At 37.1% G+C, this 17,547-nt stretch overlaps 1 protein-coding gene across 8 annotated transcripts in view; it reads left to right on the plus strand.

The window, feature by feature from the left end:
• Window positions 1–458: 458 nt before the first annotated feature.
• Window positions 459–17,547, plus strand: part of robo2 (roundabout, axon guidance receptor, homolog 2) — a 436,957-nt gene continuing 419,868 nt past the window's right edge. For all 8 annotated transcript variants that reach the window (XM_082180883.1, XM_082180885.1, XM_082180894.1 and 5 more), the window contains exons 1-2: window positions 459–612; window positions 10,198–10,329. In XM_082180883.1, coding sequence (XP_082037009.1) covers window positions 10,212–10,329 — 118 coding nt within the window. In that variant the 5' untranslated portion in view covers window positions 459–612; window positions 10,198–10,211. The remainder of the gene's footprint in view (window positions 613–10,197; window positions 10,330–17,547) is intronic.

Consider the following 17,547-nt stretch of genomic DNA (forward strand, 5'->3'; position numbering starts at 1 on the left):
CCCAGAGAATCAAACCCATGACCTTGATGTTACGAGCCCCATTCTGTAACAGTTGAGCTTCACTTCACTCAAAGAATAGCAGTTTCAATTGAATGGCTCCCCTCCACCGAACCGTTCCAAGCAGGAATCGTGTAAGTATTCAAGCCAAACATTAAATACATTTAAAGGCAAGTTAATTTGAGAGTGAGACAGGCCGGCACAAATCCGAAACAATGAGTCTGAAGGAAGCTGTGCAGATGCAGGGCCACCTAATCAAATTGCTTTCATTAAGTCTGTTGAAATGACAGAAGCTTTTACTTCACTTCTATTGGATTACCAGGAATGCAGCTCTCTTATGACAATCTGCATTATCGAAACGATGTCTCTCCTCCTCCTTTACTCTCCTTTGCCTCATCCCCTCTCTCTCTCTCTCTCTCTCTCTCTCTCTCGTGAGCTCCATCTCTCCCTCGCTTTGCAGATGGGATGAGCCTGGGAGGAAGGCAGAGTGCTTTGCCAGTTGTGTGTGAGAGAGGGCAGGAATTCCAACCGTGCGCAAACTATTCCGAGAGCACGGGGAATAATACATCGCAAATGCGTTTGCAAGCTATGCTTTGAAGACACCTGCTGATAGAGGTAAGCTAGGCGAGAGGAACTTCATCTGTGTCTGTGCATGTGGGTTAGTGTGTTTGTCACATGGCGTGTTGATGGAAGTCAGTCACAGTGCTCTCACATTAGTCTTACATTACTGTTGAGTGCACTTTAGAGTGTATATTATGTGTTATTCAATATCATTTATACAGTACGTAATCTGGGATTTTTTTGCTTTGGTCTATATCAACTTTCACTGTTGGACTTTATGCAAATCCATTGTCAGTCTCTGTAGGGGGAATTCAGGTTGAATGGGACACAACCTGAATTCCTATGAAGACAAAGCATCTTGACGGATCTGGTGTGTTAAAGAACCAACTGTTTTCTTGAATTTCAGAGTCTTGGCCAGATTCTTCCCACCTCTGTGGTTATTCTAAGACATTTGCTAGTTTTTTTCTTTTTTTCTTTTCTTTATAAAACTCTCACATAGGGCCAAGAATTGCAAAGGTTCCAGAATCAGTTTATACTTTTATACTGATTCTATGAATCACACAGTCACACAGTCGTGTCCTTTTCACTAGAGTTTAACAGCCAAAGGAACACAATCATTTTTACAGTGGTTGTATCTAAACCTTCGGGTACAAAAACGTCGACCAGATGGAAGTGGTTTGAGTTCTGGATTGAGCACATGAGAAGGGTCCAGAGTCATTTTCTTTGCCTGTTTAAAAGTAATTTTGTTGAATATAGACTGTAAACCCCCAGACCAACCACCTTCATTGCCGTACGCACCAAACGGTTCAGATGAGATTTAAGGGTTAATGTCAGATTACCAAACCAGGCCGCTATACACGGTGAGATGGATTCAATACAGGCATGATAAAACAGCAACATGACCCTCTGAGCAACTCCCAAAAGTCTGAGCCTCTGTAAAAAGTTTTTTTTTAAATTGTTGCACCTTTCAACACAGATTAAAGTTAATAATCAATAAGTAAACCTAAGTATGTGTATGATGCAACCTGTCTAATGGGCTCATTGTTGATCATTATAGGTGGTTTTCTCCGATCATTTTCTTTGTTTTTCTAACGTTAATTACAAGACTGTGAATGTAACAAAGTCTGCAATCTGCAGTATAATTTTGAATGTCCTTATCCTTATACAGAAGACCAAGAATGGCAGTATCATATGAAAATTTGACAACATTATTCAAAGGATGGTGACTCCTATACGTATTGGTGTACAGTGTAAATAAGAGTAAATAAGAGTAGACCTACAGAAAGAGTCTGCTTGACTCTAACTTGTTGAGTCCTACCAGTAAAAAATGCATGGAGCCATTTGATGCCATATGGATTGACAGCAAAACAATTTAGTTTGGAGAGCATAAGGTGTGGCGGCGCGGTATTAAAAGCAGAGCTCAGATCAAGAAAAATATGCATGGTTACAGAACAGTTTGTTGCTTGGATACACGTAAGCCTTGTCTATTTAGCTTCTTTTGGAACTATTTTCATTGGTGGAGGGAGAAAAAAAGGTTGCTGATACTCACTCTCACTGATACTGTTTAACATGGCTTGTCTGGCTTCTGATCTGGCTTCAATATAGTTATGACACAAAACATCTGTTCACCATATGCAGTGATTCATATTGTGTGTATAGTGTATTTTTTGCATGGTCATTTTCTCATGTCAGAGACTCTTCCAGTGGAAGATTAATTTGCTTAAAGTAACATTTGAAATAATTTTAATTCTGTAAGGTTTAAAGGCCATATTTTTTTGGCTCATTTATATAATATTGGCTTATTTTTAAAATATATCTATTTTTAATGTGGGCTGTTTAAGATATTAGAGATTAATGCATTTTATTGTATTATGTAGGTGTATTTATATATATTAACCTATTTTTTAAATGTATATTTTTCCATCACAAATATCCCAGATATTAATGATAAATGCGTTTTATTTTATTATATTGATATAATATTAGCTCATTTCTTTTAATGTATCTCTTTTTAAATGTGGACATGTTTAACATCCCAGATATTAGCGATTAATAAACTGTATTATTTAGGTTTATTTATATAATATTATCTTATTTTTTATGCATCTCTTTTTAAATGTGGGCTTTTTCAACATCCCGTATATTAGTAATGAATGCAGTTTGCATGAATGCATTTTGGTCTTGTTCTGTTTTGTTTTGTAAGTTTATGACATTTGCTCATTTTTACATGTATCTCTTTTTAAATGTGGGCTCATTTAACGTCCCAGTGATGAATGCATTTATTTTATTTTATTTTTTTGTAGGTTTATTTCATATAATATAGCTTCTTTTTTGAATGCATCTCTTTTCAACGTTATATTCAACGTCCCAGAGATGAATGCATACTGATACCTTTTATAGTTTACTGCCTTTAATACAACTTTTTAGATGCTTTTAATGCCTGACTCACCAATGCAAGAAAAAAATAATAAAAAAATTAAAAAAGTTTGGGGTCAGTAATATTCTTTCTTTCTTTTTTTTTCTGGCTATTTTTATTCAGCAAGGATGTGCTAAATTGATCAAAAGTTACAGTAAAGACTTAATTAAATACTGTTCTTTTTAACTTTTTATTCATCAATGAATCCTGAAAAAGTATCACGGGTAAAAAAAAAATGTTTCTAACATTGATAATAAATCAGCATATTAGAATGATTTCTGAAAAATCATGTGACACTGTTGAAAATCCAGCTTTGCATCACAGCAATTATTATTATTATTATTTAAGTAGCCTATATTAAAAAAGAAAAACATTATTTTAAATTGTAATAATATTTTTCTGTATTTTTTATCAAATAAATGCAGGCTTGATGCGCATAAAAACGTATAAAAAAAAAATATATATAAAAAAAAAAAAACATAAACATGTGTCCAAATATTTGACCAGTGGTAGGCTACTGTACTACTATTATACTATTGCTGCATAATTAACAAAAATGTTAAAGTCTTTTCACGTCACCATTTCGCGTGTTGTTGTCCGCCTACACTTCACATAATAGGCCTGTAGGTGGCGCCTGTAGGTTTTCTCACACAAACCGCTCGTTTCGTGTCTTAGGCCATCAATGTGTACTTACGATGGGGAATTGTTTAATTTGGACTCTGTGCTTGTGTTTTGAGATAATGACCATAGACCTGCATTATATGACTGACAGACAAGAACGGTTTGACCTAAAAAATATCAAAATTGAAACTACTGCGGAAAAAAAGACACCTACATCTTGGATGCCCTTGAGGTAAGCTAAAACATACCAAAAATTAATTTCAAAGTGAACTATCCCTTTAACTTTTGCTACGGTTACGCCTGCCGTCCACACACACTACAAGACACACGCAACTTGACGCAAGTCGCGCAACCTAGCAACGCGTTGTGACACGACACCGACCTCAGATTGACAGAAACGTAAAAATAAACGTGAATTTAGGCTACTTTAGTTTTGTACACATTGTCATGTTAATTATAATCAAATGCATTTTGTTTTATTGACCACAATTATCATTGATATTTGTTTGGGCACTTTTGAATAATTTTGAAAAAGGGCAGGGGCTCGAGCACCCAAAGCCGATCACAGCATGTCAAGCTTACAGCAGAGGAGAATTTAATTGGTTTGTGTCAACATCACCATTGAAGATCTCCTCTCTGCTGAGCGAGGCGCCTAACGGTTTTGTGATTTGGCAGAGGCCTGCCGAGCTCAGGGGAGTTTGCTGAAATGTTTGCCGAAATCCACGGTGGCACACTTGCCCTCCAAGACCTCGACTGTGTTTTTTTCTTTTCTTTTTTTTTCTTTCTGTCTTGGCACTCCGAGGCTCCCACATAATTACATTCTGACAGGCCGATGGACAGCACGTCTTCTGCGTCCACACCTCCACAGCGTGAACCGATCCAACAGCATTCAGAACCACGGACAGCTCCTTAAACATATCCTGACGTGACAAGATAAAAGCCATGTAATTGTGGATGCCTGTAAGGATGTCGTTATGCAGAGCAGCCCATCCGATGGCTAATCTCAAACAGGTTGTTGTGTTTGAGAGCCGTGGCGCATGTTGATCTTGCAGACAGAAGGAGGAGGAGGGGGGAGAGGATGACAGGAATCCAGGCGCCTGGCTGTAGCCATCCCACTCTTCACCAATCTGTCTCTCCTGGGCCTGTGTCCAGCATTGCCCCGGACCTCTGAGCAAGAGTCATTGACCACTGCCATCCACGCTGAACTCCAGCCCAACGTGGAAGTAGATATTGATCAGGGGAATTAGTCTTCTCTGTGGCGCCTACTTTTGTCAGTGTAGATGCAGGTTTGAAACTGAATGGTTATGATGTCGACTATTCTAGGGTAGAGTTTTAAAGGGTCAGTTCACTGAAAAATTGAAGTTCTTCAAATTCTTCAAAATCAAGCTGTTTGTGTAAGTTAGCACTTTTCACAATACCCGTTTCAAAGCAGCTTTACAGGGAAATCATAATGTTAATGTTTGTTATATCTTAATATCTTATAGTTATTTAGCAGATAAGAGCTGGGCAATAATATTGTTTACATTAAAACAATAGCCTACATGTAATCAGGCAGTTGAGATATGTTAAATAGTATATATTTACATTTACATTTTACATTTACATTTACATTTATGCATATCGATATATTATATATATCGCTCTATGCAAGTATACTGTCAGGGTTTTGCCCAGACAGTCTTGTCAGTCTTGTCTCCGTTCAATGTTTCTTTGTTTGTCTTGTGCCTGAGCACATGGCTTTGTCTTTCTTTGTGTTGGCCATTTGCTCCTCTTGTCCCGCCTCCTTGTTTACCTTCACCACGCCCCCTTGTTTAGTCCTTGGGTGCTTTTCAATATCCCTCCTCGTCTCCTCTCTCCTCCGTCCTCCATCCTATGACCCGGAAACCGATCGAGCTCAGCCATCTTGAAGGACATCTCAATTCTCTAATTGCACCGCGAGGAGTCGAGGATCGAGGAGTTAGGAGGCTTCCTGAGGAGTCATGAGCGAGGATACACCGGTGTATCCTATGCGGAAGAGTTTTATCGACTTAAACGTGACGCACGTCTAAATTCTCCTCCCCCTTCACATCGGTCACAATCATTTTAATTTATACTTTACCTTTGCAGTTTATATAAACCACACATCTCACATATTTCAACAGGGTATCTTGCTTTATTATTATTTATTATGAATTTCTTTAATAAACAAACTTCAACAACATAAGGGCAGATCCTTTGAGTGCTGCTGATGACGCGATGAAGTGACGCTTGAGTGATCAAGTATTCCAATGTTTAAAAAAAAGTTACATTCGATTCCTCCGTCCTCGCGTCTTTTCCTTGCAGCCTTCCCTCGCATCCTACAGGGGGCGGAGCTGAGACGCGAGGAAAGGAAACGAGGATGCACAAATAAGAAATGAGAAGCACCCCTTGTCTGGTCCTTGTTTCACTAATTATGCTCACCTGATCCTCATGTGCTCTGGTCCCTTTATATTGTGCTCCTTTCCCTCGTGTCTCTGCTGGTTTGTTGCATGTGCATGTAGTGGATGAGATTCTTGCTTGTCTCCTGAGTGTGTCCTGCCAGTTCTAGTGTTTGCACCCTATTCTTTTGAGTTTGCTTTAGGCTAGTTCCAGTCTTTTGCTCTAGGTTTCAAGCCTTATTTTTTGGTTTCTATTTTGATTTGGCCTTTCTCCGTTTGTAGCTTCAGTTATTTATTTCTAGTATTTGTTTAATTCTTATTATTTTCTATTTTCAGTTAAATTAGTTTAATTCTTTTCTGTAGTCGCTTTTTGTTGTCTTGTTGTGTTTGTTCCTGGTCTTCATCCTGGCTGCTGCTTTCAAGACCAGGCAGTGTGACTGATACAGCTTTGGTTGCAGCTCAAAGTTTTCAGCCTCTGGTTCCTCAAGCTACTGCCTGATCTCCAGACATTATCTGGTGCTTCTCCATCTCCTTGATTCTCCAGCATAGCCTTGCCCGGGTTGGATCTCGTCTGGCTTCCCTTTCTCCTGTTGACTGCCCTGTCCTACTGTTTGGATCATCCTCACTCTTAACCATCCCTCGCTGGATGATAGGCTAATGTGCTTAAATATTTGAAAATCAGGCATGTTGAGATTTGCTATCTAGTATGTTGCTTTATTTGAGTATACTGTATGTATGCAAGTCAAAATGAGGCCAACTCTATATTATCCAACTTTACATATATATATATATATATATATATATATATATATATATATATATATATATATATTTTTTTTTTTAGCATTTAAGATAGATATGAATGGATATACTTGTTGTATAGGCATATTTTTTTATTCATTTTATGAACTCGAGTTATTAATTTATTGTGTCTGTACTGGGAATTATGACATGTGTGTGGTTTTGTTATTTTTGTATAAATTTGGTGTAGTCGGGACAAGCTTATTACTATTTGGTGATCTGTGTTAGAAATGTGCTGGTCTTTATTTTTCATGCAGTTACAATGAAAGAGATAATAAAGCACATCATTAATCAGTGCTGGTCAACTTTTTTTATAGGCCTACTGAATACTCCGTACTACGCTGATTGCCTGCAGGGAGTGAAATAAAACCGGTAGTTCCAAGTCAGTTCTATCACCGTTCTGTATTAATGCGCTGCTTTAATAGCGCACGCGCGCGTACGTACATCACTGACTGCACACAGAGTTCGGACTTCGAAGACAACAGAAACTTCTTGTCAACGCTGCCCCGCGACTTTTATTAAGAAATTAAGTTCACTACTGAATCGCTACATTATATTACTCAGTAAGGGGGTTGTAACATCGCCTTTTAAAAATAATTAAACACTCAGCTTCAGCGGGGGACACACGTCATTGCTAGTAGAAAGACGCTGCACTGTGCACAGACACAGGTAATTCTCTCTCTGCAAACATCAAAGACAGCTTTTACTTGTCAATGATGGCGAATGACCATAATGGTATAGGATAATCCACGGCTAGCTGTGCATCAAACGCTTTGAAAGCACTCATCTGGTGGTTCTTTGCCTCGATCGTTGCCTAGATTACTTTTAAATACAGTTTAAGAGCAGAAACTTGCCCTAAAAGTATCACAATATCACTTTGTTCTGTTTATTTCAGTATCCCGACCAGCCCAATATTGAATTAGACAATGGTCAATCGAACCCGTTACCTGGTTCTGTTAAATATTTTCCCAACAGTCTCTGACAAATGTGCAAAAAAAATTATATCTTTTTCCTTTATTTATTTTTCCCTGTCCCATTTTACCACAGTGGTAAAACACACCTAGCAGTGTGAATCTGATCTATAAAAGCCATAGCCTAATTGCCGGTTATGATGTCACACAGTCATGCGCAATTTGCAGTCAGCCATGAAAGATTAATTCTGTGACTGCAACTGTCCAGTTAATTAGAGGTTATAGAGATAAACTATACAGTATTATGCTGGTCACGTGATCTCAACATAGAGGCAAACTGCTTTATATAAAATGCAGAAACTTTTATTAAAGTACTAAAAGACATACTGTATTTAGACAGTCTTTTTAGACATATTTTTTACAAGTACCATTATTATTATTTATAATATTAATGGTGTTACGATATGTTCAATGCGCATTCTGTCAATGGCGGCTACGTTCTAACTGTAAAAATAGTCTCTTTCATTTCTTCATTCTCAGTAATGCTCAGTCTTGACTTGTGTATATGCAAATGCCTGTGCTTTTAATTCCAGCCAAGGAGCTATTGATGGAGAAATAAATTAAATAGCTGTGATGTGAAATGGAGGCTTATTGATTTTATTTACCCTTTGCTACAAGGCAAGCATGTCGAGAAGTGTAAGGCTGAGTGATGGCAAAGTGAACCAAGTCAGGCATTATACATCACTGGTCTGACTGACCCAGACTGAGTATCTGTGAAAGAGAGAATATCTGAATATGACTGACAGGCATACCAGACAGCCAGTGGAGAGAAATCAATAAAATCCATAAATGGATTTGTGTTGCATTACAGTATGCTATTCTTTCATTTGCATTTCATTAATTGCAATCATTTGAGCATGTTAGGGACTTTAAGAATTGTGTGTCACTGCCACAGCCGACAATGAGGAATGTCTCATACATAACATGTAGTAACCTCCATTTCATATTGTACTGAGTTATAACTGTGAGCTGCAACTTCTGCCAGTTTTTCACTTAAACCGCATTCCATGTCAGCTGGGCATGTTTTAGTTATTGGCATCATAAAGACATGATACTTCATTAAGTGTAATGGTAACTTCATAAATTTAGGCCTGAATGCGCCTCTACAAACATATCGTTAAAATTTGATGAATTGTTGGTTCATAAAAGCTTTGTGTTTAATGAGTGGGACATTCCAGACCGCAAGTTATATTTCATAGCAGTCGTCTTACTCTCAGTGAATTAAAAAAGAAAGCTTGGCTACGTCTTGCATGGCGGGAATGTCGCCTCTGATAAATTGTGCGCGGCTTTCTTTCAGAATTAGTCCTTGGATATTGAAGTAATCACATACTGTATGTGTCTTACTAAATAAATGTTTTGTAATATCAGAACATGTCTTGACTTTCAGATATCCTTTGAGATATTAAGAAAAATGGGGAATTTATCTTGTAACGAGTCTCGGTTACATTCATAAACTTGTGGTTTTTAAATTTTTAACCACTGACTCAATGTTCCCACAACACAAAAAAAGAACTGTACTCCGTTTTATTTAGTACTTGAAATGTGAACTTCATGAATGTCAGGGCAGGGTAGTGCTGAGGGTACCAGGTTTGGGGAAAGTAACTTTTAAAAGTAATGCATTACAATATTGCGTTACTCTCTAAAAAGTAACTAATTGCATTACTTAGTTACTTTTGTGTTACTTTTTCTCATCTGAACTGGACTGGGCTTGTTTATTTTTTAACAACAAAAAAGTTATATTTTTGACAAATGTAAAGGCCCTTTCACACTTAAAGTTGTAAGTGTGTGTGCTGTGTGTGAAGTGAACATGATGATTATTGTAGACCTAGACTAAATGTGAACATACATTTACTCATTTACTCACTCGCACTAAAACAGATTTCAGTATTCATCTAAATTAATAAAAAATGCAAATTCAGAATATTATGCAAACTTCCAGTGATTAAATGTTAAATAACAGAAATACACTATGTATTTTTTTTTATCTCACTTGATTAACCTGTCTTTGCTGATAAGCCTTTGATGATCAAATTCAACCATACGAATAAGCAAAAATCACTTTAGGTACACATGTGTGTTACTTACGATTTCTTTCAACATGAGGACAGGAGAGCTGTCAGTCAATACATGAGAAAACAAAGTAACATGCGTTACTTATTGTAAAAGTAACACATGTTTTGTTTCTAAATTTTAAAGTAATGTATTACTTTACTAGTTAAGTAATCTGATGAATTACTTAATTACATTACATTACATTACTCTTTAGTTACTTGTGATGCATTGACCCTAACACTGCTGCTGACAGTAGAATACTGTTTGTTTATTTTGCGTTTTTATTAATTAATTAATTGAATAAAAGACTGAATTAATTATTTTCTAATTACGGTACAAATATGCACTTGACAAAAATCTTTCAATCTTTCCTATCTGGCAGTAACCAATGGTGTCATGGCCGCCAACCCAGACCGAGCGAGGTGTGCTGGTGTCCTAGCTGGACCTCCACTCCTCCTCATTACCTGTGTCCTGTGGATCCTGTTCACAGACTCAGTGGATGCTCAAGGGCAAGGTAAGAATGAATATTTCTTTATCATTCACGGATGCTTGTTCCTCGAATGTTACAAGCACAAATGCCAATGTGAATGCGGCAAGAGTATGCTACTGCTTTTGTGAAAGTTTGGCCAGGTTGACTAAAATGACTGGTGTTGTGTAGTGATGATACTCGACTCGAGTGTCTTTAAGGATGATTTTATTCATTATTCTTAAGCTGAAGGTTGAAGGTCATGTAAAAGACTTCTGTTGTGTGTGAATAGATACAAAAATGCAAAACCTAGATTTTTGCTTCCTTAGCTATAAAAGAAAATGTGAATTAAACATACATAAAATCTTTCATTTGTTTTCACACCAGATTTCTTTTTATATTGTCATCAGATTTTGGTTGTATGTCATACAGTACTGTATGTCAATTTGTTTCTTATGATACAGCAGCAGGAACAAAGTATATGAACACTTTTTACCGTACTTTTGAATGTCCTGGCAATCATTTATGGTGAACTAAAACATACCTGAATGCCATTTCTATTGAAACTTGTATTTAAATATATTATAATATTAGGAAAATATTAGTAATTTACTAATATATTTGTAATATTAGGACAATATTAGTTTGTATTATTAAAATATATTATCTTTAAATGCAATATCAGATTGTAATCACATATTTTACATGTGCTTTAGAATGTTAGCCAACACATCGAAATAAGTGTACTTTAAAACATGACAAAATAATAAGTCAATTATTTCAAATGCACTTTAAAGTAAAACTTTTAATTTGACATTAAAGTGTGTTAAAAAAACATAGCCATGAAAGTGTACTCTATTTAAGTACACTAACGTGGCCGTTTATTATTACTTTAAGATTTGAAGTACGCAAGTGCACATTCAATACATTTAAACGCATTAAATATTCTTTTAATACCATTTTAATACCTTAGAGCAGTAATATGTACCCTACTATAAACTATTATGGGTGAATAGTAGCTCAAACAGTAGAGCATTGGCGCTTGCAACGCCAAGGTCATGGGTTCGAGTCCAAGGAAAAGCAAGAACTGATAAGAATGTGTAACTTGAAATGCAATGGAAGTCGCTTTGGATAAAAGCGTCTGCCAAATGCATAAATGAAAATGTAAATAGGGTACAAAGACGTCCCTTTAAGGTCATCCTTTATAGGGAAAACTGATAGAATAGCAGTTTCTTTCAGATTTTTCTGCTCTGTTTGGCCTAAAACACTGTGTTTCTAGTCATCCAGTTTGAAATGCTGACTAGAAACACATATGTTTTTCAGATTTTACGTCGTGGCTTTCGCTCCATATTTACGATTCTGCCTACAACGCACTGGATCTTTCACTGGAAACCGAAAGTAACTTACTCCCGCTAAACATTTACTCTTTGAATTCTTGCACCCGGGAACAATACAAATCAACTAAACCATTATGACTAAAAGTTTGCAAAGAAGTATTTCCAACTACAACAAGGCAGTTTGACTCTGGTCAAGCATATCCATAGCAATCTGATGGGAATGGCCTTGGACGGCAACATGCCCAGTGCATTATGGGTGTTGAAGTTTTCCTACCTATTTGGGAAAAGGGAAAACAACAGCCTTTTTTCAATATTTTCTCTAGCCAGGAAGCAGTGATTTCAACAGTTATTTTGCTTTTCTACTGTATTGGCAGCCGAGTTTTATTGAAAGCCCATTTTGCCAGCGGTGAGGTTGAATTACTTCTCATGTCATTGAATGATATACTATATAGACTTTAGAACAACTCTATACAACTCTTTATAAAACAATACTGGATTTAACATCAACATGTAACATCTCATGTTAAAATATATGTTTTTAATGTAACCTTCTAAATTTACCTTTAAATACTTTGGCCAGTTCAAGAATCATTTATGCAGTTTTATATGATTTATTTAAAAGAATAAAAGAGCAGTTTCATGTCTATATCCTTTTATTGTTCAACTGGTCGAGGTTGATATGGGATTTAGAAAGTAATTAGTAATAAGTAATGCAATACTTTTTAGAGAGAGTAACATAATAATCTTATCACACTGTTGCAAATGTAATTAGTAGCTAGAAATGGACTTTTTTTAGAGTAACTTACCCCACATTTGGAGCAAGTTATTCTTTATTCTTCAGCAGTGCGTCGCTTTTCCTTGTTAGCACATCAGATAGCCTGTATTAGCAAATACTCAGTGTCATTTGTAGCTTATCATCAGCAATGGGATGTCTGCCATGCCAGAAGATTTTAACTCTGTTGTTTGACGCCACACAAGCTGCGTGTTAGCGATTTTTCAAAGTGAAACTCCTTAAATGACTGGCTGACATCTTGCAGCGCCGTTACTTCGAATCTGCTCCATGCCAAAACTCATTTCTCATTCTTTCAAGTAGTTTGCACACTTTGGGTTTGGGTCCAGTTTTAATTGGCGTCTCCCAGTGAGACAAGGCCGTGTTGCCCTCTACTGTCAGTTCCTCTGCAGACTTCCACCTCTCCAGCAGCCAGGCTTATTTATAGCGAAGCCGGGAACCGACACACACACACACACACACACACACACACACACACACACACACACACACACACACACACACACACACACACACACACACACACACACACACACACACACACACACACACACACACACACAGACCCGTTCACTCATGCAGCTCAGGGCTGGAAACAATTTGAGAAGTTCTCCTTTTCCCTTCATTGCCAAGTACCGTGGATGCGCGAACCGTCTCCATCTACAAGGTTAATGCCGGGCCTGTTTTTTTTGTAGCTTGGATGGTTTAACATTCAGCTCTCATACGAGCAGGGACTGATTAATGGAACTCAACTGTGGCATATGCCAAAGTAAAATATGCAGGAGGGCGATAGAGACAGGCTTGAATGAATGAGTGAGTGAGAGCGAAAAGAAGAACAAGTCGAACATAACGCATAACAAATCCACTGGGATGTGGTGAAGCTTCACTGGGCAGAATTATTTGACAAAGCCGACATCAGGATGCGCTGGTAGTTTGTGATGCGTGGCTGAGGGTTTATTTTTAGTGTGAGGCGACTCGTAGAAGAACTCATCTGCCATGTAATAATTTTTCTTTTCTGCTTCCCCCATGAGCTCGAATATCTTGCCTGTGCAACTTTGATATCATTGAACGGAGATGTTCAATTCAATGGCTTGGGAAATCCATAATTATTCAAAAGCAAAACATTTTTCCCTGAATTTTGTCATTCATGCTCTTCAGCTGTGACGGGTGTTGATTTTTTTTCACCCCATTTTCATATTTTTCGTTTTGAAAATGTTTACAATTATATAGTAATCCACAATATAGTAATTCGGTCTTTAAAGCTGCCTTGCAATGATTTAGAATTTTGAAATGAGCTATAAAAAAATAAACCTTGATTTTGCCACTTTTCACATTATTTTTATGTTTAGACTTTCTTCCTTTTTATACCTGTAAAATATGAAAATAAATAATAGCCATGCATTTTTTAACAACCACTAAATAAAGAATGAAATAAACATACAATTGAAATATTTCATGTGTAAAAAATAATGTACACTACCATTCAAAATTTGTGAGATATTTATACTTTTATTCAGCAAGGACAACTTACATTGATCTAAAGTGACAGTAAAGACTTTTAAAATGTTTCAAAATGCTAATAATGTTATTTTAACCTCAATTCATCATAGAATCCTGGGGGGGAAAAATGAGAAGAACAATTCTTTTCAACATTGATAATAACAAGTCATTTTTCTTGAACGTCAAATCATCATATTAAAAGGATTTCTGAAGAATCATGTGACACTGAAGACTGGAGTAATGATGCTGAAAATTCATTGCCATTACATGAATAAATTGCATTTTACAAAATATGAAAACAGAAAAAAGTTATTTTAAATTGGAATCATATTTCACAATTGTACAGTTTTTTTTTATCATACAGTACATATGGTGCTTGGTGAGCATTAGAAACTTCTTTGAACGGTATTGTATATCACATTGGTCTCCTGTAGACTAAGTGAGAAAAGTGTTTTTTTCATTTCTAAAAGTCTACAGGCCAGAAGTTCTCATTTAAACACCACAAGAAACACAGACTGATGACTGTCAGTACAGTTCAGGGTTACGAGGGACAAACAGTGCTTTGCTGTAGTGCCACTGAAGTTTACCTTTCCCAAAGAAACTCAATTATAGGTGGAGGGAGAGTAAATCACATTTTTGGCTTTTTGGAAATGACTTCCTAAATCGAATTATTGCTCCATTATCCCAGAAAACAATGTTTCCAGCTTTGTTGATACCCTTTGAGGACGTCGGCAATCAGTTTGAGGCAAATCTCCTATTTGTAGTTGCTGGGGAGTTTTATGTTGGGATGTTCAGCTATGAGCGGATTCCTTTCTCCGCAGCAGCCGCAGGATAACTGCATTACAGGACATCCATCTTCGTTACCTGGGCTCTCTGGCTCCACTGTGGCTCTGTGTCAGGTTGCAGCTCTTTACCGGAGGAGAGAATGTAACGCCCCTCATGTTTGATCTTGGGTCAGTGGAGATGTTTTCCGCTTGTGATCGTCAGCGTGGATAACGTGCTGAGGGTTTTGAGCGTGTGTATTCCTATACTGGAGATGACGATTGGATGCATTGCATGTGTAGCAAGGCGTTTAGTTTGCTCTAGCATAATTAAAGCTGCCAAAGAGCATCCAAACCTTTTTTACTATAGTGGATTATACAGAATGTATGTATTTTGTCTTTTATTTAAATATGCATCCCTATGAACACTGTTTCATGAAGACATGCACTTACCACTGCACCAAAACTTAGATATTTTATAATGAATAACAATTTGATTTGTACACAAAATAAACAGCCACTTAAGCGTGACTAAGGTTTGCATGCTTAGTTTTGAAAAAGCACATTGCAAACATGATAATTTACCAATTTTCCCCACTGATTAAGCCGTCTTTGAAGTTTAAATTGGATTGAGACCTTTAAAACTCATACTAATCCTCAGAGCTAATCATACGCTAAGATTTTAATCCTTACTAAAAAACAGTTTCTCAGCCAAGGCAACTAGATTTACAGAGAAGAAATCATTTAATACAATTATTTAAGATTTCGTTCATGTCTGTAGCACAAATAATGAGGCTTTAGGTGTTTGTTTAAATCTCTCGACCACTCTTAGAAGAATAGGTTCTACATAGAATCTTAAATGGTTCTGTCAGGAACTTCATATATAGATGGGATCATTTTATGGATTTAAGTTTAATTGATTAATTTTGTTTAAATTTCCTGTTTTGAAAAATTTAAATAACCTGTTAAACATGAAAGTGTTATGCAATCATTGACGATATTTCCCCTTATATTGAACCTTTTTGGCGTTCTTTAAAATTGAGCCAAGAACCCTAGAGTTCTTTATGGAACCCCATTGAACTTAGTATAGGCAATAGTAATGATAGTTCTGATCTAGAAATATTACGCGTGAATTCCTAAACGATTCAATTTCGTAATTCAACTGTTTAAATGTATTAATTTAGAGACAAATTTGTTTCACGCAGTTGTCACCGTCAGGTCGGACACATTTAGACAGTTGTAGCTGTGTTGTTTGGATAGGGTCATTGATTATTCAGCACTCAGTGACAGTGCGTGAGCACCTGCACTCACAGGTATGTTGGTGCGCTTTCTGCAATGCTGCAAAGTCTGTGATTTATCATTCTTCACCGCCGTCAGTATACTCTTGTACGCAGCTAACAGCTGTCCTACCAGATGTGTTCTCTCCCCAGGGACTCTCTCTCTCTCTCACACACACACACACATACACACACCCATAGCCACACCTAAGCGCATGTACACAATTTTCCCCGTTCTTTCTCTCTATTTTATCATATCTCTCTTTCTTTTCGTTCCACTTTGTGCTCAGGTAGCCAGCTGCTCCTGGCATTTCCAACACCTTGATAAGCCAGTTGTTGTTCATATATGTATACAAGACCATCTGTATCCCTGTCAGCCTTCTTTTACTGCCTGGATGAGCTAGTGGTCCAGAGAGAGGGACCTCCAACAGAATCAGGGCACTGCTGTGTGCCAGCTTTCTTAGCAGTAACTAATGCTATATCAAGGTTTTCAGAACAGAGACACCTTTGCAAAGGAGCTGTGTTATTTTAGTATTATTTGTATACTACAATTTTTAAAGGTTCAATTCGCATTTAATTTTAAGCCAAAGACACACCAAGCCGACGCGACGGTCGGCCGTTGGGCAACGTCGTGCCAACTTTGAGCGTCGGCCGGCTTCGTTTTTTTTCCGCCACAAAATACAAAAATAAAAAGAACTGTTCTCAGAATTGCATGTTTATATCTCGCAATTCTGACTTTATAACACGCAATTGCCAGTTTATGTATTGCAATTCTGTCTTTATAACTCGCAATTCTGGGAAATCAAGTCAAAATTGTGAGATGTCAACAAACATTAAAAAGTCGCAATTATCTTTTAAAATGTTTTGTTCTGTGGCGGAAACAAGCTTCCATAGTTGGCTCTAATCAGACGTTTTTTTCCCCGTCAATTCAACATGTAGAATCGCCGTTGGGCCGTCGGTGAGAGAGAGAACTCTGATTGGCTGTTCATTTTACCGAACGAGAATGAGAGCAAAAGTGATGAAAGGGGGCACAGAAGTCGTGATCGCACAGACAGAAGACTATTCTAATTTTACGTCATCTTAACTGAGCGCTCCACTGCGCAAATATTTTCATAATAACATGAGTGGAGTGGAATAAAGAACATGATCAGCATGATTGATATTTAAAACAGTAAGCAAGCGCTGCTTTGGTTATGGTTTGTATACCCGCAGTCTTTGTTTCGCTTTCCCTTTTTAAATGACGAATATAGACAAATATATCTTCAGAAAATAGATAGACATCTCCTTTACACGCAGGCGCAGAAAACTCGTGCTAGTTGACAGTCGCTGGTTGACAGTCGGTGTGCTCAAGCACAGATTTTTTTCCCACGAGGCAACAACACAGTCGGCTTGCATCAATGCTAGTTCTTTGGCGTCGTTTTGTTGTCCCTCCCTACCTTTATGTTTTCAGTTTAATTTTAGTTATATTACTTTATATATAGTTAGATATAGTTTAGTTAATGACATTTAGTAATGTTAGTACTTAAACTTCACCAGAAAGCTATCAAATGGCTTCGGAAGACTTAGGCCATATAACACACAAGCTGAATTTTTACAATGCT

This window comes from Leuciscus leuciscus, assembly GCF_965113295.1.
Source record: "Leuciscus leuciscus genome assembly, chromosome: 9".
Taxonomy (NCBI): Eukaryota; Metazoa; Chordata; class Actinopteri; order Cypriniformes; family Leuciscidae; genus Leuciscus; species Leuciscus leuciscus.